The sequence below is a fragment of the Panthera onca genome, chromosome E2 (genome assembly GCF_046562875.1).
Source record: "Panthera onca isolate mPanOnc1 chromosome E2, mPanOnc1 haplotype 2, whole genome shotgun sequence".
NCBI classification, from domain to species: Eukaryota; Metazoa; Chordata; class Mammalia; order Carnivora; family Felidae; genus Panthera; species Panthera onca.
This window is the reverse complement of record NC_138353.1, coordinates 47757577-47780624: the sequence shown is the minus strand read 5'-3', so window position 1 is coordinate 47780624 and position 23048 is coordinate 47757577. Positions and strand designations below refer to the sequence as shown.

Sequence of the window (23048 nt, the reverse complement as noted above, 5' to 3'; positions counted from 1 at the left end):
ACGACATACTCTGATAGGCAAAACCACCAACTCCTTGTCTGGAATAATAGGAAGGGCAACAAGAAATCCCCTGGATGTCATCTAGCACCAGTAAATAGTAAGGAAGGCTGGGCTGATTAGGGCTACACATAAATCTGCATATTTATAGGAAGCAGCTTGTCACTGAGACAGGCTAGAAGAGAAAAACTGTGAATCAGAAGGGTCCCTACAAGTCACAACTCTGGGGAGAAGGAAAGGCTAACACAATTCAGTCATTCTTCCTTCCTTCTTCTCAGTCCTCTTCCAAATAAACACAACACACAATCCTCTTTCATAAAACTCTGCATGGAGAATCGTGGAGGATTCCTGCTGGTCTGGGACACTGCCAGGCCCTGCCTCAACAGTAACTGCCTGCAATAGCAAGCCCAGGAAAAATGTCCTTCTTCCTTTTGAAAATGAGTGGTAATGATAATAATAATGATAAATCAAGATCTATACAAACTTCAAGAACAAAAAAAATAAGAAATGGCAAATGAAGAATAGTTAACAGAAAAGTTGCCATGAAGCAATGAAAATATTAGCCACACCATTTCACTATAAACTCAAAAAACATAATGGAAAAAATCTGAGAGCACCAAGCAAATAATTAAGAGCGCAGGGAATAAAAAAAAGCAATCAAAGAGATGAAAAATTCATGTGTTCACTCAATAAATACTAATTGAGTTTCCAATATTTTTCATATGTTAAGCATATAGTACTGAACAAAGCCAACAAAGTCCTTGACCTCAGGAAGCTTACATTCTTGGGGGAAATGGATAAAAAAAGTAGAAATAAAGAAATATATAATATGAGGTCAGGCAGTGATATGCCATGAAGTAAACTAAAATAGGACAAGGAGAAAGAGTGAATGCAGGATGTATGCTCTCTTCAGGAGGTGGTCAAGGGATGGCCTCTCTGAGAAAAAGTCATCCAAGTAGAGATGTGAAGCAAGCCATGCAAAGATCTGAGAGAATAACATTCCAGTTAGAAGGAATAGCAAGTACAAAGGCCCTGGGGTGGGAATTATCTCTGAATGTTCGAAGAGCAGCTGATGGATATAGCATAGCTAGAAGACAATGAAACAGGAAGAGTGGAAGAAAACGAGGTCTATGAGAGAAGTAGGTAGGATTAGATGATGCACAGTCTTATAACTCTGAGGGCAATAGGAAGCTGTTGGATGGTTTTAGATATGGAAGTAACATGTTCTAATTCACATTTTTTTATTAAAAATTTTTTTTTTCAACGTTTTTTATTTATTTTTGGAACAGAGAGAGACAGAGCATGAACAGGGGAGGGGCAGAGAGAGAGGGAGACACAGAATCGGAAACAGGCTCCAGGCTCCGAGCCATCAGCCCAGAGCCTGACGCGGGGCTCGAACTCACAGACCGCGAGATCGTGACCTGGCTGAAGTCGGACGCTTAACCGACTGCGCCACCCAGGCGCCCCGTTCTAATTCACATTTTTAAAAAATATTCTTCTTTGTGCAGAACTGATGATGGGGCAATGAGATGGAAACAGGGAGACTACTTCAGTAGTCTATAGGATGGTGGCTTGAACTGGGAGGGTGGTGGTGGAGGTGGTGAGAAGTAGTTTGATTAAATATATATTTGTGAAAGCAGATATATATAAATATATATATAACAAATATATATTTGTTATAGCATTTGTCATTGGACCTCATATAAGATGCAAGAAAAAGAGAGGAATCCGAGATAACTCCAAGGTAGGTTTCTGGCCTGAGGAAAAAGATAAATGGGGGTACTATATACTAGAGGAAGGAGACAAAAGAGAAGAGATCACATCTTCAGGAAAGGAACATAACACAAACATGAGATCTTAGATATTTTCAGTCTGAGCTGCCAATCATTCATTGGGCTGAATATGCGATTCAGAGTTCAGAACATAGGCCATAGCAGAAGAAATAATTATGAAAGTAATCATTTAAAAAGTAGGATTTAAAGCCTTATTCCTAGAAGGAGTCACCTAAAGAATGAGTTGAAAAGAGAAAGAAGTTGAAGGAGCAAGTAATGGGGAGCTCACTACTCGTCGTAAAAGTACATTTAGTGATCAGGAAGAGGAAAGCCATCAAAATAAATAAATAAATAAATAAATAAATAAATAAATAAATAAGTAAGTAAATAAATAAATAAGACAAAAACAGCCAGTGAAGTTGGAAGAAACCCAAAGGAGTATCATATCTGAGCTACAAGTGAATAAAAAGGTATAAGAGGGGCGCCTGGGTGGCTCAGTCGGTTAAGCGTCTGACTTCGGCTCAGGTCATGATCTCGCGGTCCGTGAGTTCGAGCCCCGCATTGGGCTCTGGGCTGATGGCTCAGAGCCTGGACCCTGCTTCCGATTCTGTGTCTTCCTCTCTCTCTGCCCCTCCCCCGTTCATGCTCTGTCTCTCTCTGTCCCAAAAATAAATAAACGTTAAAAAAAATTAAAAAAAAAAAAAAGGTATAAGAAAGAGACACTGAGTCAAATGCTGTGAGAGAACCCAGAAGTGTCAAATTAGTCAAGCATAAGGGTGAATTATAAGAGAAACATACATACACAAAACTCAAAGTAAGGGACACAGAGGATACCCTGATGGATATAATAACAAGGAAATGTAAATGAGCAGAAAAAAAAAAAAGAACCAAAAATGGCAAGAACAAATAATGGGTAATTCAAGAAAAACTTTCTAGAAGTAAACTAAAGATACATAGTATCTCAAGAAAAGTTTAGTCACACCCTAATAAAATCACTGGATATTAAATTAGAATAAACAATCTTGGGGCATATGTGCTAAAAGATTCAAGTCTCTATAAATCAAGCCGGTGTCATCACACCTCTACATACCATTATGCATCTTTCTTCTGCTTACCATTAAAGCCAGAAGGTGAGGAAAATGCCCACAGAGCTCTTACGAGGAATATACGTGACCCATGAAGGCAAATCTGAAGTTCGGTATAAAGGCAAGACACAAATATTGTCAAACACATAAAACCAAGGAAATACAGTTTCCATAAGCTCTTCTTGAAGGTATTAGTAGGGGATGACTATCACCCAACTAAGAACAAATGAAACTCCAGAAAATAAAGTAAAAATAACCAACTGAGTTGAAAGAAGAAAGAGGAGAAATGATGAGATATAGGAAAGTATACTAATTTTCTCATCCTTCATAGCAGGGTCACAATGTTAAAACACACACAAGCAGTACACACAGGAAAATATTCATAGTCTGGTCTCAGTCACGCTATGGGAAAAGAACAATGATGAATCAGCTTTGGGAAAAGCCTTGTTCGCTGCCCTCAAAGGTAGAGGGTGCTGGCAGAGAAGAGAAGAAACAATAACTAAAGCTAGCAGCGCTCAGAAGAAGAGCAGATATTGTGCAGATCCCAAACAGGGGAGGCAATGGTGTTGCAGCAAGAGCAAATGAGTCTTGGGGACTCATTCATCCGGGGAAAGATCTCTGAAAAATCTCTCAGGAATACCCAGGAAGCCTTTGAGAGGAGGCTGATCTCCAGCAGTTAAACTCATGGACGTTCATACCATAATCTGTACATAAAAAGTAAAGCATATAATTCAAGAAATTAACTTAAAAGTAGGAATAAGACCTTATCTTATAATCATATGCTCCTAAAGCCTAGAACATACAGTTTACATTAAAATACAGAAACAGGTTAAAATAACTGTCCCTTAGAGACTAAAAGGATACATTTGCTATTGGAAGTGAGCCGGGAGAGACAACAAATGTCTCCTTTAATAAACAATTCCGCCTTCTTCCTTTCTAGTGATGACAGCTCAGGTAAGAAGGGATTTGTTGTTGTGTTAAGATGACTTAATTGGATTTGGTACTGGAATCCTTGGAACTACTAATCTATAAATAACGGTGTCCAGAAGTAGCTAGGAAAGAAATGTGACTCCTCAAAAGTTATTTGTACTTATTAATTGTAATTCTCTCCATATCAAATCATAGATATCAAGATCAACAGAGGTAGAATAAGAACATATAACACAGGAGTGCCTGGACGGCTTAATGAGTTGAGCATGTGACTCTTGATTTCGGCTCAAGTCATGATCTCAGGGTCATGAGATTGAGCCCCACATCAGGTTCCATGCTGGACATGGAGCCTGCTTGGGATTCTCTCTTCCTCTCCCTCTGCCCCTCCCCCGCTTGCACTCTCTGAATGAATGAATGAATGAATGAATACACAAACCCAATAAGGATTTATCCCAGAAATGATAGCTATTAGTTACTGTTGTTCTAGAATGTTCACATTATTCCAGGACCTGCTTCATAGGTAACTATGACAGAAAGCAGCTACCTTTTGGTGTGTTGTTTCCCCCATATCTAAAAGTTCGATGATCTGTGGTCGGCACATCAAACGTGTATTAGCCAGTCTCTGCTCTGTGGTGAGGGACATTTCCTTCAGGAACTCCGAGGGTGTCAGCTAGAATTTAAAAGAAAACAGCTGAAGATTCATAAATGGTTATACTGAAAAAGTATTTTCATGAGTGCCAGTAATGAATAATTTGTGTTTGCAACTTTCAGGGTAATTCTGGAATGCCACTAAGTTCCCTTATAAAATATTTGAAATAACTAAATAATACAAGAGAAGTACCTGTGGACTTTTAAGCTCTTTGCACAGTAATTTGAAATGACATGTGGTTGCTGTTTCCTTGTCATTTTTAAGAAATCACACAAAAGAAACTGGGAGGAGGGAGGGGAGTCAAGAAATTGCACAGGAACATGTCCAAAGAGCTTAACATTTATGTTCAGAAGGAGCATCTGAACATACAACCCTGCTTCCAAAATCACTTCTGGTCTTCAGAACTAAGGAATTTGAAATGCTTCTATTTCTCAACTCCAGTTACAACAAACAAAGCCTGTGGGTGTTTTCACTATCCTGCTGTATCAGGTTAAAGAGGAATCTTGTGAAATGAGGAGGATCTAGGAAGTGTGACTGCACAGCTTAGGAATGAGTTTGAACTCTTTCGAAATCACAAGAGCGCATTTAGACCTTGTTTTAAAAGAGCTTGAAGCCCATCCATCACCAGAACCAGCAGCCAGTCATAGTCACACACCCAAACAGGAACACAAAATGCTTTAACACTTTCTAATATTATGGGGGGGGGGGGGGGGGGGATGTAACCTATTATTTAAATAAAAATCATTTAAATAACCCAACAAGGTTTAGTTACCCAGGACCAAACACCATTATCTACTTATTGTTGTTCTGGAATGTTCCAGGGCTTACTTTATATGCAAGGGAGGATGATGATCACTGACAGCAACATCATGCTTGAGCATATACCAAGACTTTTTAAAACATTCAGAGGTTATACAATTTAGTTGATTGATTTCACCTTGGGTTAAAATCACTGCTCTTCAAAATGCATACAAAATTAATTTCTGTGATTGAATCCATTTAAATGAAGGCATATTTCTAATACAGCTTCCGACTTCATTTTTGAGGTTCTTTTTGACTGGAACCCAGATTAGAATACTAAAATGTTAGGAAATTTCAGCTGTGTTGCGGTTTAAATAAAAATAATAAAATCTTAAAAGCAAATGTCAGGAGTTACTTTAAATACAAAACTATAACCACCATAAAAGTGATTGATGATAGGTTTTATTTTTTCAATCAGAACATAACTTGAGACTAGTTTTTTAAACATGGTGAATACCATCTCGAACCCTACACATTATTGTTGATATTCTCTATAGCATGAGTTTATAATTCAGTTCTCATCAAATTATTATAACTCATTAAAAACAGAAATATTTTTTATTTTAAAGGACAGGGAAAATGTATTTTTCTTTGATATCATATAGTCTTTACTTTGATACTCTATGTTCTACAAATATGCAAACAGAAACAACTCTTGCCAATCAACACATAATAAATTATTTAAGTTAAACCCTATGAAATTCTGATATCTGATTGGTTTGAACTACACAGTCTCACAGGGTTCAACCCAACATTTGGAAAACCATAATAATTTGATTGCATAGTCTTACTTCAACTGATTAACTGAAGCAATTCAAGCCTCTACTTTGAGGTACGTGGTTTCAAAAACTCTCCCGGCTCTGAGTGGTGCCTGTGCTCTGCCCCAAGCTACCATGTTATCTAAATGGATCTCATCAGTCCGCACTTCTCCATGTGATCTCTGAGACTGCCAAGTAGCAGCTGTCGTCCTCCTGAGGAGGCTGCATTAGGTATGTTACACAGAAAGTCTCAGATACATTACCATTCGATTTACTTCTTCTTTTGTAACCAACTTTGGATTTAAGGGTGGCAAAACCTTGCTTTGGAACCCTTTCAGCATTCTGACTAACCCCATCTGAACAGCCCCCATGGACTCCTCGAGTCTTCTACCCGCCATCTTTAGTTCTTTCTTTCATTCACCTAGGAGTGAAAATAAAAAAGTTTTAGAGAAAATAACAGCTAATTCCTGAATATGGGTCACAATTTATTAAAAGCTTTTTCAAATGCAAAAGTTTTAGAAAAGACCAATCTTCAAAAACACATTGAATTCTTGTAACAAATGCCTTAACTAAAGGAATCTATTCCATGTACTTAGTCCAGAGTTGGCCTCCTTCCAAAATCTAGGGTTCCTTTTAGACAAACCAAGTGATTCTGGAGTGAGCTCAGGCAAGATGTGGAAATATAAGCAGTTCTTACATTTTGGTACTTTTATCCTCCAAGACAAAAAAAGTAAACACTGCTCAATAAATACACTTCATAGCTTGCTACTTTATAGGCTTATTTGACAATTCTCTCTCATGACACCCTCCAAACAGAAAAAAAACATAAGGCTTCAGGCCTTCACAGCTGGGCAGAGACTAAAAACCCAGTAGGAGATGAGATAAGGATGAGGAAGTTTCTGGAGAATTTTTGAAGTTTTTAGTCATAAACAAGTTATTAAACAGCCACCCCCCACATCCCAAATCAAAGAGCTAAGACATCTGCCCTCCATAAATTCTTCCTTATGCCTTGTAGGAGGATACTTGCAACTGTGGGGGCCTATTTATAACTACATGGGGATTTCTACTTTCAGTAATATAGCACACTAGTTTATCCAACCCTGTGCCAAAGGGAATAAATAAATAAATGAAACGCCTAACAATGCTTGATACCATGTCAAAAAAAAAACCGTAAAAATCATTACAAACCTCACAAGACAAGAAGTCATTACCAGGAAAAAACAAGTGAAGAAAGAGGTACATAAAGAAAAATAAATCTGAGTGAAAATTTTAATAAGGTACACTAAACTAAAGCAGCAAAACATCCAAGGAAATGAACATGAAATTTTAGAAAAGGAAAAAAAAAAAATCAGAGAATAAATGGTTGAAATAGTAGACAGTCCAAAAGTAGATCTGAGGTACCTGGATGGCTCAGTCCATTAAGTGTCCAACTTTTTCGGCTCAGGTCATGATCTCACAGTTAGTGGGTTCGAGCCCTGCATCGGGCTCTATGCTGATGGCTCAGACCCTGGAGCCTGCTTCAGATTCCGTGTCTCCCTCTGTCTCTGCCCCTCCCCTGTTAGCGCTCTGTATCTCTCTGTCTCTCAAAATTGAATAAAACATTTTTTAAAAATTAAAAAAAAAAAAAGAAGATCCAACACACTATAACTGGTGCCCATGAAGAAGAAAAATTACTGAAGTGGAACTAATATTTAAAACTATCATCCAGGGGCGTCTGGGTGGCTCGGTCGGTTAAGCGTCCGACTTCGGCTCAGGTCATGATCTCACGGTCCGTGAGTTCAAGCCCCGCGTCGGGCTCTGTGCTGACAGCTCAGAGCCTGGAGCCTGTTTCAGATTCTGTGTCTCCCTCTCTCTCTGCCCCTCCCCTGTTCATGCTCTGTCTCTCTGTCTCAAAAATAAATAAACGTTTAAAAAAAAAATTAAAAAAAAACTATCATCCAAGAAAACTTTACAGAAATAAAAGAAAACATAATGAAAAGGGACTGGTAGTTACTCAGGAAGACAGACCCAGAATGGTCAACTCTGAGCCATATCTGTTCGGGTTTTTTTAAGCTTATTTATTTATTTTGAGAGAGACAAACAGAGTTGGAGTGGGAGAGGGGCAGAGAAAGACAGAGAACCCCAAGCAGGCTCCACGCTGTCAGCACAGAGCCCACGCAGGTACAGAACTCACAAAACGATGAGATCATGACCTGAGCCAAAATCAAGAATCAGGCGCTCAGTAGACTGAGCCACCCAGGTGGTCCAACTCTGAATCACACCATAACAGAACTATTAGACTTTACAGAATTTTTAAAAGGCCTCATATCCTCCAGACAAAAAGATAAAGTAACTTACAAGGTCAAGAGAATTAGATGTCATTGGACCTTGATTTTTCAACTATGCTTTTGCAACCTATGAAATGAGAAAAGAGAGGAGCAACATTTTCCAAAAACTTTAAAAAGTGTGAGCCAAGGAGTTTATATACATCCAAGCTCTCCTTCAGTTATCAAAGCTACAGGAAAGGAGTTTTGAACATGCAAAATTTCAGGGAAAATTGTAAACAAGTTCCCTTCCTTAGGAATCTACCAGAGGATGGGCTTCAGCCAACCAAAAAGTGACCAGGAACCTCAGCAAAAGAACTGACAATGAACATTTCATGTATTTAACTGTAGAGCTAATTTTAATGATGAAGTTGGAGACACAAGGAGAAAATAGAATTCAAACATATTTTCTGACAAAGTAGAAATACAATTTTAAAAGTAAAAAATAGAAATAAAATCAAAAGTTGACTAAGATCATTAACAATTGTGTAAGTAATAGGTAGGAGTCAAACTGTTTAACCAGATAGAATAAAGGAGCTTAGGGGGGCGACTGGGTGACTCAGTGGGTTGAGCGACCCACTTCGGTTCAAGTCATGATCTCGCGGTTTGTGAGTTGGAGCCTCACATCGGGACCTGTGCTGACAGTTCAGAGCCTGGAGCCTGTTTTGGAATTGTGACTCCCTCCTTCTCTGCCCCTCCCCCGCTCATACTCTGTCTCTGTCTCTCAAAAAATAAACGTTAAAAAAGTTTAAAAAATAAAGGAGCTTAAGGAATTATGGTAGAAAGCCTGTACAATGGCAGTCAATGATACCTGTTTCCAAGCACTCATGTGTTTGTGTAATGCCCTGTCCCTGAGTGCAGACTATCCTTTGGTATTCTAACAAATATAATGCGGCACAAGCAATGTGTGTCACTTTCTGAGATTAGTCATAAAGGGACGTGGTTCCATCTTGGGTACTATCTGGCTCCCTGTAAGATCATCAGCTGCCACATTGTAAGAACACTCAGAAAGCCTATAGAGAAGCCCATGTGGTGAGGGACCAAGCCTGCCAGCAATGACATGAGTGAACCTGGAAGGGGATCTTCCAAGGCCTGCCAACAACCATGTGAATGAGCTTGAAGGTGGATTTGCCATCTCCATTTTTGTGTTGGAATGACTACAGGCCCAGCCAACAGCTTGATTTGAGATGCAAGACAGACACTGAGGAGGAAGCACCAGCTAATAAGCCACAGCTAGATTCCTGACCCATAGAAAATGGGAGAAAACTAATATTCATGGCTTTGGTTGGGGGTAATTTGTTACATAGCAATAAATTACTACTGTAGGCATTATATGGGTTTTATACACACCAAAAAAACTAAACCTAAAAGTAAACCTTCCTAAATACCAAAAGAAATTTTAGAAAAAGCAAAGAAGACATACTAAACATAGAAAGACAAACACAAAAAATTAACTGTAATGCACATAATTATTACAACACAAAGTAATATTGGAAGTGATGTCACCAACATGGTGCAACAGGTGCCAACTTCATAAAAAAAACCAACTAGAAACTATCCATACTCAAGATACCTTTGTGAAAATCCCAGAGCCCAGAGGTGAGGCTGAAGTGCCCCCTTGGATCAGAGAGACATGGGAGAACCTCAAAAACTTTATGTTCAGTAAAATAAGCCAGTTTATAAAAGACCACATATTGCATGAGTCTATGCACATGAAGTGTCCAAAACAGGGAAATCTCTAGAGAGAAAGAGTAAATTAGCAGTTGCCTAGGGCTACAAGAAAAGAAGGAATGGCAGGGTGATACCTAAAAGGGATGGGATATCTTATTGAGATGATGAAAATGTTCTAAAATTGACTGTGGTGATGATTGCACATATTTGTGAATATACTAAAAACTACTGAGTTCTATATATGCCTTAAGGGTAAATTGTATGGTATGTGAGTTTAATCTCAATAAAGTTGTTAAAAATACATTTAAAAACATTTTAAAAATCAATTCTTAAAAACTGAAAACCAGCAAAAGGAATGAACCTTGCTGTACATCAAGTTGGTGTCATAACCACAAAGAGAAAACAATTATTCCAACTGACCTTAAAATACAGTGTTTTGACTAGACTATCTTCATTGTAGTCTTAGTGTTAGTCATAATATTAGTAATAATATTTTTCTTTGGCTCTAGCCCCAAAATGAGGCTTGAACTAACAACCCCAAGATCAAGAGTTGCACGCTCTACTGACTGAGCCAGCCAGGCACCCCAGTAATAATATTTTTAAAACATGTAATTAAATCAATTTTGTTAAGAACAAAAGCATTTCAGCTTCATAAAAAATAAAACCAAAGTTCTTATATTAATAAATCCTATAATCTTACATTTAAATTGAAAATAATTGTAAGTTCGTGATTATTTTCTCCTTTTAAATAGCCTGACTACTGGGATGCCTGGATGACTCAGTTGGTTAATTGTCCCACTCCTGATCTCGGCTTAGGTCATGGTCTCATGGTTTGTGGGATCAAGCCCCATATCAGGCTGAATGCTGATAGCATGGAGCCTGCTTGGGATTCTCTCTTTATTCTCTCTCTCTCTGTTTCTCTCTCTCTCTCTCTCTCTCTCTCTCTTTCTCAAAATAAATGAATAAACTTAAAAAAAATTAAATAACATGCATAATGAAAGAGCTCAGAAACAATGAAGGCCCGGTAAGCAATAATAGTCCAAGGACATACTGTGGTCTCTAAATACCCCACTAAAAGGAACCACTGCTCCTTGGAGACATGGGTAATTTGAGGTCTGAGGCATAAAATGTTTACGATGAACTTGGAACATTCTATTTTACCATAGAACAAGGACATTATCAAAGGCAACTGGGGTTGTGTCTGAAGGACCCAGAGTAATTTGAAGGAGTTCCCATTCACCAAAGATAAGACAATTTGAATATGTTTTTTTTTAAAGTCTTCAATGGATAAGTCTCTAAAAATCTAAGTTCAAATGATACTAAAAAAAAAAAAAAAAACTCATTGGTCACCTTTGGAAGTTGCTAAGGCACAAAACTATTTTGGAAATAATAAAAGGAAAGAATCAATCATTTGTCGTGCACTTTTTTTGTTCAAATTGCACTGCAAGTTAACCAAATGATTGAGGAAGGAAAATGATTCTTCATAGAACAATTCCAGCTAATAAACTCAGAAGTAACAGAAAAAAAATGACCATTATGCAGTCCCTAATGAAACGAAAGATCATCAATGCTAAAACCATTAGGAAAGATGTTGCTGAAGAACTCTATAATGGCTCAATCAGGCTAACAACACCTGAGCCCTCTGAATCAATCTCAACACCAAATGAGTGAAAACCAGACATATTATGTGCCTCCTGTCATGATGTACCACACAGCACCAGCTATGCAGAACTGTTAACAAAAATCTACACCTCTAGACCTACCAGCCAGGTTGTAGGAGACACGGGGAATGGAGGAACAAGTATATTCTGGAGGAATACAATTAAGCTAAGTGCAGAATGTGGGAAATATTATAGGAAAATGAGAGAAAATCAGAGAGTTGTGGGTGGGAGGCAGTTATAAATTAGAAGAACCTTAAACCAACCAAATGCAAAGGTACATCTCGTTTGGATGATGATTCAAATACGTGAATAAAAGATGATATAAAATAATTACTGAGTTTTTTGTAGGATAATGGTACCGTGGATGTGGTTTTTTTTAAAGAATATTCTTATCTGTTAGAGATATGTATCATTTATGGGTAAAGGGGAATTATGTCTGAAATTTACTTTAAAATACTCCATGAGGGGTGCCTGGGTGGCTCAGTTGGTTAAGCGAGTGACTTCGGCTCAGGTCATGATCTCACAGTCTGTGTCTTTGAGCCCCAAATCGGGCTCTGTGCTGTCCGCTCAGAGCCTGGGGACCGCTTCAGATTCCGTGTCTCCCTCTCTCTCTGTCCCTCCCCGCTTGTGTTCTGTTTCTCTCTCTCTCTCTCTCAAAAATAAATAAACATTAAAAAATATTTTTTAAATACTCCAGGAAAAAATGTGTGTGGGGGTAGGAATGCAGGTATGGGTGCGTGGGTATGTGAGGGAGAAGGACAGAAGAAATAAGAATGGGAGAATACTGACAAACATCGAAGATATAGCATTCTCTCCACTTTTGTGTACGTTTTTAAATTTTCATAATTAAAATATTAATACGTACAAAATCCTGTGCATGATTATTCATAAGAGCTTTCACACCTAAATGTCCCTCAGCAGGGCATGATGAAACAAAGAGTGGTACTTGGTGCCGCAATAAAAAAGAACAAATGATTGATAACAACCTGGATGGATCTCAGGGACAAAAAGAAAATGGAAAAAGACGACAATCCCAACAGGTTGCATACTGTGTGATTCCATTTATATGATATTCTCAAATGACACAATTACAGAGACGAAGGACAAATTAGTGGCTGCCACAGGTTACAGATGGTGGTGGCGGGGGGATGTCTGTGGTGATAAAATAGACACAGGGAAGAAATTAGATGATAGGCAAAAATCTTAAGGCTTATAGAGTTGGAGTGAATAAGAAAATTTGCTAATAGGAAGTTTTTTACTTCTTACAAGTTATGCATTCGATTTCTAGTGCTATTACTGAACCTAACAAAGGGATTTCTGTAACTTGATTGTGGTGGAAGTTATATATATTTACACATGCAATATATTGACATGGAACTATACACACACATTGTACCAAGGACAAATTTTTGATTGTGATATTATGCTCTAGTTATATAAGATGTTACCATGAGGGAAATAGGAGGTCAAGGATATATGAGACCTCTCCGTGCTTCCTTTGCAACTTCCTGTGAATCTATAGTTATTTCAAAATAAAATTTGTTTTAAAAGTTTTTTAAGAAAAAGAAAGAGAGACAGGCAAAACTCATTGTTGATGAAGATGTTATAAAGGTGGGCATTTGTACCCTACAGCTAACTTCATTTTGGCAACCTTTAAAAATTGTGCCTATTCTTTGATGCATAAATATGTTCTGCTGGAGGATTTACCCCAGATATGGAAAGACGTATTCATAAGCTACGCTGTAACTTGAATTGACCATTCTATTTCAACAGAACGGAAATACAATGATTTCTATCAAACCAAAACACAAAGCAGTTACCTTGTTAAAATCTGATGACTCGGGTATTTTTTTATTAAAACTAATTTCTTTCTATAACTGATTTCTTAAGTGCTTTAAATATCTTGGCCATTTTCTTCTTTTATTTTCTTCCTGTTTTGGCCACTAATACCATGATTACAATTCAGGCCTGCAGGATTTGGATCATGCTGCTGCAGTTCCTTAACAACAAGGGTTAAGATATTTTTCCCTAAAAATCTGCTCACACTGCTCCTTCTGTCTGCAACATCCTTTCTTTACCTCTGCACAGATCCCTTCCTGATTCAAATGTCATTTCCTTATCAAAGCAATTTGTTTCTGATCTTACCAGCTTGAAGTGACTGTTCAACATCTCTGACCTTCCAGTATCTTACTTTTTCTCTCTTTTATGACACCTAAAACTTTCTACTTTATAGTTATGTGTGTGCTTATTCTGATCTTAATAGACCATAGACTCCTTGAGGTAGAGACTGTAATGCATACTGCCTTGTATTTAATGCATGCCTATGAATTTCTAATGAAACACTGACCAGTAAATTAGACAGAGTCGATATTCAGGGGTGTTATTAAAAATGACAATCAGCTAACCTGCTGCTCCAATATCTAACACAAAACTGAATCCATACAAATAGGCCAAATGCATTCATGTCCCTGGAATGCCTTGGCTCATGTAATCCATCAGTCACCTTAATGCCCTGCTTTTTAATGTTTTTAAGTTTATTTATTTATTTAGAGAGAGAGAGAGTGCATGAGAGGGAAATCAAGAGTCAGATGCTTACCTGACTGAGCCACCCAGATGCCCCAACACCCTGCTTTAAAAGACCATCCTCTGATCAAAAATATGGTAAAAGGGGCCATGAACCAAAGAACTTTTTAACTAAGGAGGTCTGGATAACACTTTTATTAGGGCATTTACTGCACCAACTAGGCATATACACCAAATCTTCAGTTTGCACCAATAATAAATTTTTATTTTTTTAAATGAACTTTGGGGAAGATGGCAGCATAGGAGGATGCTGGGCTCACCGCATCCTGTGGATCACTTAGATTCCACCCACACCTGCCTAAATGCCCAGAAAATCACCAGAAGGCTACCAGAACGGATTCTCCGGAGACAAGCGTAGACGAGAGGACCACGGAAGAGGGTAGGAAGGGTGGAGAGGCAGTGCACCCTACACAGACTGGCGGGAGGGAGCCAGGGAGGAGGGGCAGCCCGCCAGCCAAGCAGAGCCCCTGAGTCTGGGTTGCAAAAGCGGAGGGGCTGGAGGGAGTGTGTTCGGACAGCAAGCAGGACTTAATATCTGGAACGTTGTAAGTTAACAGATCTGCTCGGAGAGCGGGAGGGCTGGAGGACAACGGGAGGGAGAGTTGTTGAGCCCTGGATGACAGCACAGCTTGGCAGGAAACAAAGGTGCTCACAAGTGCCATCTCCCTCACCCATCCCCCAGCCGAAACCACAAAGGGAACCAGTTCCTGTCAGGGAACTTGCTTGCACTGTGCAAACACCCAACGCTGTGCTTCTATGGATCCATCCGTCCGGTGGGTCTGACTCCCTCCCTGTGCCGCAGGGCCCCTCCGGAAGCGGATCTCCCAAGGAAAAGTGAACTGAGCCTGCTCCTCCCACCTTGCTCCTCCCACCTGTTCACCTTGCCGATCGACCCCAGCTAATACGCCAGATCCCCAGCACCACAAGCCTGGCAGTGTGCAAGTAGCCCAGACGGGCCACACCACCCCACAGTGAATCCCGCCCCTAGGAGAGGGGAAGAGAAGGCACACACCAGTCTGACTGTGGCCCCAGCGGTGGACTGGGGGCAGACATCAGGTCTGATTGTGGCCCCACCCACAAACGCAAGTTATTCAAGACAGCACATGGGAGGTGCCCTGCAGTTCTGCACCACTCCAGGGACTATCCAAAATGACGAAACAGAAGAATTCCCCTCAAAACAATCTCCAGGAAATAACGACAGCTAATGAACTGATCAAAAAGGATTTAAACAATATAACAGAAAGTGAATTTAGAAAAATAGTCATAAAATTAATCGCTGGGCTTGAAAACAGTATAAAGGACAGCAGAGAATCTCTTGCTACAGAGATCAAGGGACTAAGGAACAGCCAGGGGGAGCTAAAAAGTGCTATTAATGAGCTGCAAAATAAAATGGAGACGACCACAGCTCGGATTGAAGAGGTAGAGGAGAGAATAGGTGAATTAGAAGATAAAATTATGGAAAAAGAAGAAGCTGAGAAAAAGAGAGATAAAAAAATCCAGGAGTACGAGGGGAAAATTAGAGAACTAAGTGATGCACTGAAGAGAAATAATCAACGCATAATTGGTATTCCAGAGGAGGAAGAGAGGGAAAGGTGCTGAAGGTGTACTTGAAGAAATAATAGCTGAGAATTTCCCTGATCTAGGGAAGGCAAAAGGCATTGAAATCCAAGAGGCATAGAGAACTCCCTTCAGATGTACCTTGAATCGATCTTTGGCACGACACATCATGGTGAAACTGGCAAAATACAAGGATAAAGAGAAAATTCTAAAAGCAGCTAGGGATAAATGTGCTCTAACATATAAAGGGAAACCGATAAGACTAGTGAACGGACCTCTCTACTGAAACCTGGCAGGCCAGAAAGGAAAGGCAGGAAATCTTCAATATGATGAACAGAAAAAATATGCAGCTGAGAATCCTCTATCCAGCAAATCTATCATTTAAACACAAGGAAAGATAAAGGTCTTCCCAAACAAACAAAGACTGAAGGAATTCGTCACCACTAAACCAGCCCTACAAGAGATCCTAAGGGGGATCCTGTGAGACAAAGTACCAGATATCACTACAAGCATGAAACCTACAGACATCACAATGACTCTAAACCCATATCTTTCCATAATAACACTGAATGTAAATGGACTAAATGTGCCAACCAAAAGACACAGGGTATCAGAATGGATAAAAAAAACAAGACAGATCTATTTTCTGTCTACAAGAGACCACTTTAGACCTGAGGACACTTTCAGATTGAAAGTAAGGGGATGGAGAACTATTTATCATGCTACTGGAAGTCAGAAGAAAGCTGGAGTAACCATACTTATATCAGACAAACTAGACTTTAAAGGCTGTAACAAGAGATAAAGAAGGGCATTATAATAATTACAGGATCTATTCATCAAGAAGAACTAACAATTATAAATGTCTATGCGCCGAATATGGGAGCCCCCAAATATATAAAACAATTAATCACAAACATAAGCAACCTTATTGACAAGAATGTGGTCATTGCAGGGGACTTTAATACCCCACTCACAACAATGGATAGATGATCTAGACACATGGTCAATTAAGAAACAAGGGCCCTGAATGATACATTGGATCAGATGGACTTGACAGATATATTTAGAACTCTGCATCCCAAAGCAACAGAATATACTTTCTTCTTCAGTGCACATGGAACATTCTCCAAGACAGATCACATACTGGGTCACAAAACAGCCCTTCATAAGTATACAAGAATTCAAATCATACCATGCATACTTTTGGACCACAATGCTATGAAGCTTGAAATCAACCACAGGAAAAAGTCTGGAAAACCTCCAAAAGCATGGATGTTAAAGAACACCCTATTAAAGAATGAATGGGTCAACTAGGCAATTAGAGAAGAAATTAAAAAAATATATGGAAACAAACGAAAATGAAAATACAACAATCCAAACGCTTTGGGATGCAGTGAAGGCAGTCCTGAGAGGAAAATACATTGCAATCCAGGCCTATCTCAAGAAACAAGAAAAATCCCAAACACAAATTCTAACACCACACCTAAAGGAAATAGAAGCAGAACAGCAAAGACACCCCAAACCCAGCAGAAGAAGAGAAATAATAAAGATAAGAGCAGAAATAAACAATATAGAATCTAAAAAACTGTAGAGCAGATCAAAGAAACCAAGAGTTGGTTTTTTGAAAAAATAAACAAAATTGATAAACCTCTAGCCAGGCTTCTCAAAAAGAAAAGGGAGATGACCCAAATAGATAAAATCATGAATGAAAATGGAATGATTACAACCAATCCTCAGAAATACAAGCAGTTATCAGAGAATACTATGAAAAATTATATGCCAACAAACTGGACAACCTGGAAGAAATGGACAAATTCCTAAACACCCACACACTTCCAAAACTCAAACAGAAGGAAATAGAAAGCTTGAACAGACCCATAACCAGCAAAGAAATTGAATCGGTTATCAAAAATCTCCCAACAAATAAGAGTCCAGGACCAGATGGCTTCCCAGGGGAATTCTACCACACATTTAAAGCAGAGATAATACCTACCCTTCTCAAGCTATTCCAGAAAATAGAAAGGGAAGGAAAACTTCCAGACTCATTCTATGAAGCCAGTATTACTTTGGTTCCTAAACCAGACAGAGACCCAGTAAAAAAAGAGAACTACAGGCCAATATCCCTGATGAATATGGATGCAAAAATTCTCAATAAGATACTAGCAAATCGAATTCAACAGCATATAAAAAGAATTATTCACCATGATCAAGTGGGATTCATTCCTGGGATGCAGGGCTGGTTCAACATTCGCAAATCAATCAACGTGATACATCACATTAACAAAAAAAAGAGAAGAACCATATGATCCTGTCAATCGATGCAGAAAAGGCCTTTGACAAAATCCAGTACCCTTTCTTAATAAAAACCCCTGAGAAAGTCGGGATAGAAGGAACATACTTAAAGATCATAAAAGCCATTTATGAAAAGCCCACAGCTAACATCATCCTCAATGGGGAAAAACTGGGAGCTTTTTCCCTGAGATCAGGAACACGACAGGGATGCCCACTCTCACCGCTGTTGTTTAACGTAGTGCTGGAAGTTCTAGCATCAGCAATCAGACAACAAAAGGAAATCAAAGGCATCAAAATTGGCAAAGATGCAGTCAAGCTTTCACTTTTTGCAGATGACATGATATTATACGTGGAAAACCCGATAGACTCCACCAAAAGTCTGCTAGAACTGATACATGAATTCAGCAAAGTTGCAGGATACAAAATCAAAGTACTGAAATCAGTTGCATTCTTATACACTAATAATGAAGCAACAGAAAGACAAATAAAGAAACTGATCCCATTCACAATTGCACCAAGAAGCATAAAACACCTACGAATAAATCTAACCAAAGATGTACAAGATCTGTATGCTGAAAACTATAGAAAGCTTAGGAAGGAAATTGAAGAAGATATAAAGAAATGGAAAAACATTCCGTGCTTGTGGGTTGGAAGAATAAATATTGTTAAAATGTCAATACTACCCAAGGCTATCTACACATTCAATGCAATCCCAATCAAAATTGCACCAGCATTCTTCTCGAAGCTAGAACGAGCAATCCTAAAATTCATTTGGAACCACAAAAGGCCCCGAATAGCCAAAGTAATTTTGAAGAAGACCAAAGCGGAGGCATCACAATCCCAGTCTTTAGCCTCTACTACAAAGCTGTAATCATCAAGACAGCATGGTATTGGCACAAAAACAGACACATACACCAATGGAATAGAATAGAAACCCCAGAACTAGACCCACAAAAGTATGGCCAACTAATCTTTGACAAACTAGGAAAGAACATCCAATGGAAAAAAGACAGTCTCTTTAACAAATGGTGCTGGGAGAACTGGACAGCAACATGCAGAAGAATGAAACTAGACCCCTTTCTTACACCATTCACAAAAACAAACTCAAAATGGATAAAGGACCTGAATGTGAGACAGGAAACCATCAAAACCCTAGAGGAGAAAGCAGGAAAAGACCTCTCTGACCTCAGCCGTAGCAACCTCTTACTCGACACATCCCCAAAGGCAAGGGAATTAAAAGCAAAAATGAACTCTTGGGACCTCATGAAGATAAAAAGCTTCTTCACAGCAAAGGAAACAATCAACAAAACTAAAAGGCAACCCACGGAATGGGAAAAGATATTTGCAAATGACATAGCGGACAAAGGGCTAGTATTCAAAATCTATAAAGAGCTCACCAAACTCCACACCCGAAAAACAAATAATCCAGTGAAGAAATGGGCAGAAAACATGAATAGACACTTCTCTAAAGAAGACATCCGGATGGCCAACAGGCACATGAAAAGATGTTCAATGTCACTCCTCATCAGGGAAATACAAATCAAAACCACACTCAGATATCACCTCACGCCAGTCAGACTGGCCAAAATGAACAAATCAGGAGACTATAGATGCTGGTGAGGATGTGGAGAAATGGGAACCCTTTTGCACTGTTGTTGGGAATGTAAACTGGTGCAGCTGCTCTGGAAAACAGTGTGGAGATTCCTCAAAAAATTAAAAATAGATGTGCCCTATGACCCAGCAGTAGCACTGCTAGGAATTTACCCAAGGGATACAGGAGTACTGATGCATAGGGGCATTTGTACCCCAATGTTTACAGCAGTACTCTCAACAATAGCCAAATTGTGGAAAAAACCTAAATGTCCATCAACTGATGAATGGATAAAGAAATTGTGGTTTATATACACAATGGAGTACTACATGGCAATGAGAAAGTATGAAATATGGCCTTTTGTAGAAACGTGGATAGAACTGGAGAGTGTGATGCTAAGTGAAATAAGCCATACAGGGAAAGACAGATACCATATGTTTTCACTCTTATGTGGATCCTGAGAAACTTAACAGAAACCCATGGGGGAGGGGAAGGAAAAAAAAAAAAAAGGAGGTTAGAGTGGGAGGGAGCCAAAGCATAAGAGAGTCTTAAAAACTGAGAACAAACTGAGGGTTGATGGGGGTGGGAGGGAGGGGAGGGTGGGTGATGGGTATTGAGGAGGGCACCTTTTGGGATGGGCACTGGGTGTTGTATGGAAACCAATTTGACAATAAATTTCATATATTAAAAAAATACAAATAAAAATAAAAAATAAATGAACACAAACTCCTGGAATTCTATTTTAATTAAATACCCAATATATCTTTTTCCACCCTCCATTCCCCTGTATAGCCAGCATGCACATGCACGTGTGAACATGTACACTCACATGCACACTCCTTTTTCTTTCTCTTCCTCTATTTCTCATCATCTTGGTTTTCACCATCTGTTCCTCAAGCCAATAGTCTGAGAGTCCCCCTCAACTCCTGCCTCCTCAACCCTTCTCATATCTTCACTCTTGCCTCTGCAGCCCACATCTCACAGCGGACCCCGGCCCAATCTCTGAGCAGTACTGTCAACATCTTGACTGCAGGTCTTGCTGTCTCAGCCAGTAAAACCCCAACCCTGGGTCAGTTCAGCTGCTCTTCCCTCCTACCCCAGGCTGGGAGGACTGCATGACATATATTATTAAATTAGAATGCCCCCCAGACCCTGTGGGGATATGTACATGCCACATAAACAACCATCATGATCATCATAACCGTCCCCCATTCCTCATTTCCGTCCATCTCTTCTTGCTTTCCCTTCATCTTAAATGTCTCAAAGACTTATTGCCTTGTATTTTTATTCTTGCCTTCTCCTTCCATCCCCAAGTCCCTCCTTTGTGGAGAGCCAGACAAAAAATTGGCATATGGGCTCCCAGTTTAAATCTCAGAACAAGTTAAAATCTTTTCTCCCCTGTGAGCAACATGTAAGATGAAAACAAATCTCAAAGAACTTCTGTGCCAAACACTGTCTTTCATGTTTATTCGTGCATTGCAGTAGCCCACATGCCTCTAACACATTTAACTATATAGGTTGACAGACTAAAGATGTTTTCCCATAGTTTTGAAAAATAATTTTTTTCCTCTCAGAAGGTATTGTCAGCAGTAATAAACCAAAATCCTGAAGAAGTATTCTATTTTTGTTAAGGCCAAAGGTTTTGGAGTCATCAGACCTGGGTTTTAATCTTCCAAAGCCTCTATTTTCTCATCTGTAGAACGGAGATAACGGTAGTGAGCCTACTCTAATAAGTTATCTATTACCATGTAACAAATTGCTCCAAAAGTTAGCAGTTAGAAACAACACAAAACATTTTGTCATTTCTCACAGTTTCTGTGATTCAAGAATTTGAAAGACGCTGGTGTAGGTGATTCTGGCTTAGGCTCTCTTAGGAGTTTGCAGTCAAAGCTGGCAGCAAGGGCTGTAGCTATCTGAAGGCTTACCTAAGGTTGGAAAAATGCACTTCCAAGATGGCTCACTCACACAGCTAGCAAGATGGTCCTGGCTCTCAGGGGGACACGTCAATTCCTCTCCTCATGGGTCCCTCTAAAGGGCTGCTTAAGTGTCCTCATGGCATGATGACCTTCAGAGCAAGCAACCCAAGAGACCAAGGGAGAGGCTGCAATGTCCTTTGTGACCCAGAAGTCACACACCATCATTTATGCAACACCAATCATCCTCATTCAGTGTGGGAGAAGCCACACAAGGACGTGATCACCAGGAAGGGAGGCTCACCAGGAGCCATCTTGAAAGCCAGCTACTACATTGACCCCGTGTTTAGTATGAGGATTAAATGAAGATAGTGTATATAAAGTACTTTACTTTGTATAGTACCTGGCATATAATTGTTCTTAGTGTTAGCATTAGCAGAAAGTTTGGTGTAAGAAGAAAAGCGATGAATTTGTTCATGTCTTCAATTTCTGCTACTGCCACAGCAAGGGCAGGGCAATTATACTCTGGAACACTGATAAATTTTTCTTTAGCCCCAAACACCATTTTAGCAGGAAAATACCAAAGAAAAAATTAGGGGAAATGCTCAAGTGCAACATGACTTTTGTTCTCAGTGAGGGGTTCTTCAGGAACTCAGAATAAAAGGACTAATTTCAATGTTTTAATCTTACTTCATCTTCCGTGTTTCTACTGTTTCTTAAGCTGCTATGCTCCCTGGTTTTCTATTTGTCTTATCTGTTTTAAGTTGGATTACTTTAGATGTCACAGGTTTCCCACTGGCCTCTGCTCTCTTTCTCCTTGAAATACTTCCTGAAAACAATCTATCTCTGCAGAATGTATGACCTGTTATATCTGATGTAGATTAGAGAGATAAATTTCACAAAGAATCCTCTTGTTTGACCCGTGTTGAAGAAAAGAAAAATGAAGATGTATTTTTTTCTGGTTACCAATTGCAATGTGGGAGGTGGAAGGGTAGGGCGGAGGGGAGTGTTCCCCACACCAACAAGCAATTCTCAGGATACCAGTTGGCTGTCCTACAATTCAACTCAATTCTGACATTATCAACCCAGAGCTAGCATCAGATTCCACAAGTTAAGGGTTCATTCCTACAAGACCCCCCCCCCCCAGGACCACCAGATGCTCATCACAAGCCCAGAGTATTACCTGTACTTCTGAGCAACTAGAGATAAATCAGAGGTTCCCAACACCCCCTCCTCAGGTGTCATTAATTTGCTAGAGTGACTCCCAGAACTCAGAGAAACATTTCACTTAACTAGAGCATTGGTTTATTATAAAAGCATATAACTTAGGAACAGCCAGATAGAAGAGATGCAGAGGACAAGGCATGTGGGAAGGGGTACAGAACTTCCATGCCTTCTCCCAAAGCTCCCCTCTCCCCAAATCTCTACATGTTCACCAACCTGGAAGCTTTCCAAACCCTGTCCTCTTGGGCATTTATGGAGGAT

General features: G+C 39.4%; 1 protein-coding gene across 8 annotated transcripts in view; it reads right to left on the bottom strand.

Moving 5' to 3' along the window:
• The window catches only part of HYDIN (HYDIN axonemal central pair apparatus protein), a 415179-nt gene that overhangs the window by 333632 nt on the left and 58499 nt on the right, over window positions 1-23048 (bottom strand). For 6 of the 8 annotated variants that reach the window (XR_013552530.1, XM_078438962.1, XM_078438955.1 and 3 more), the window contains 2 exons: window positions 6256-6413; window positions 4329-4454 (listed from right to left, as the gene is read on the bottom strand). Coding sequence is in view for 7 of the 8 variants with exons in the window: in XM_078438962.1 (XP_078295088.1) it covers window positions 4329-4454; window positions 6256-6390 (261 nt within the window). In the remaining variant the exon portion in view is untranslated. Of the gene's footprint in view, window positions 1-4328; window positions 4455-6255; window positions 6414-21575; window positions 21701-23048 lie in introns of those variants that run through there. The other 2 variants (XM_078438959.1, XM_078438960.1) reach the window with 2 other exon arrangements.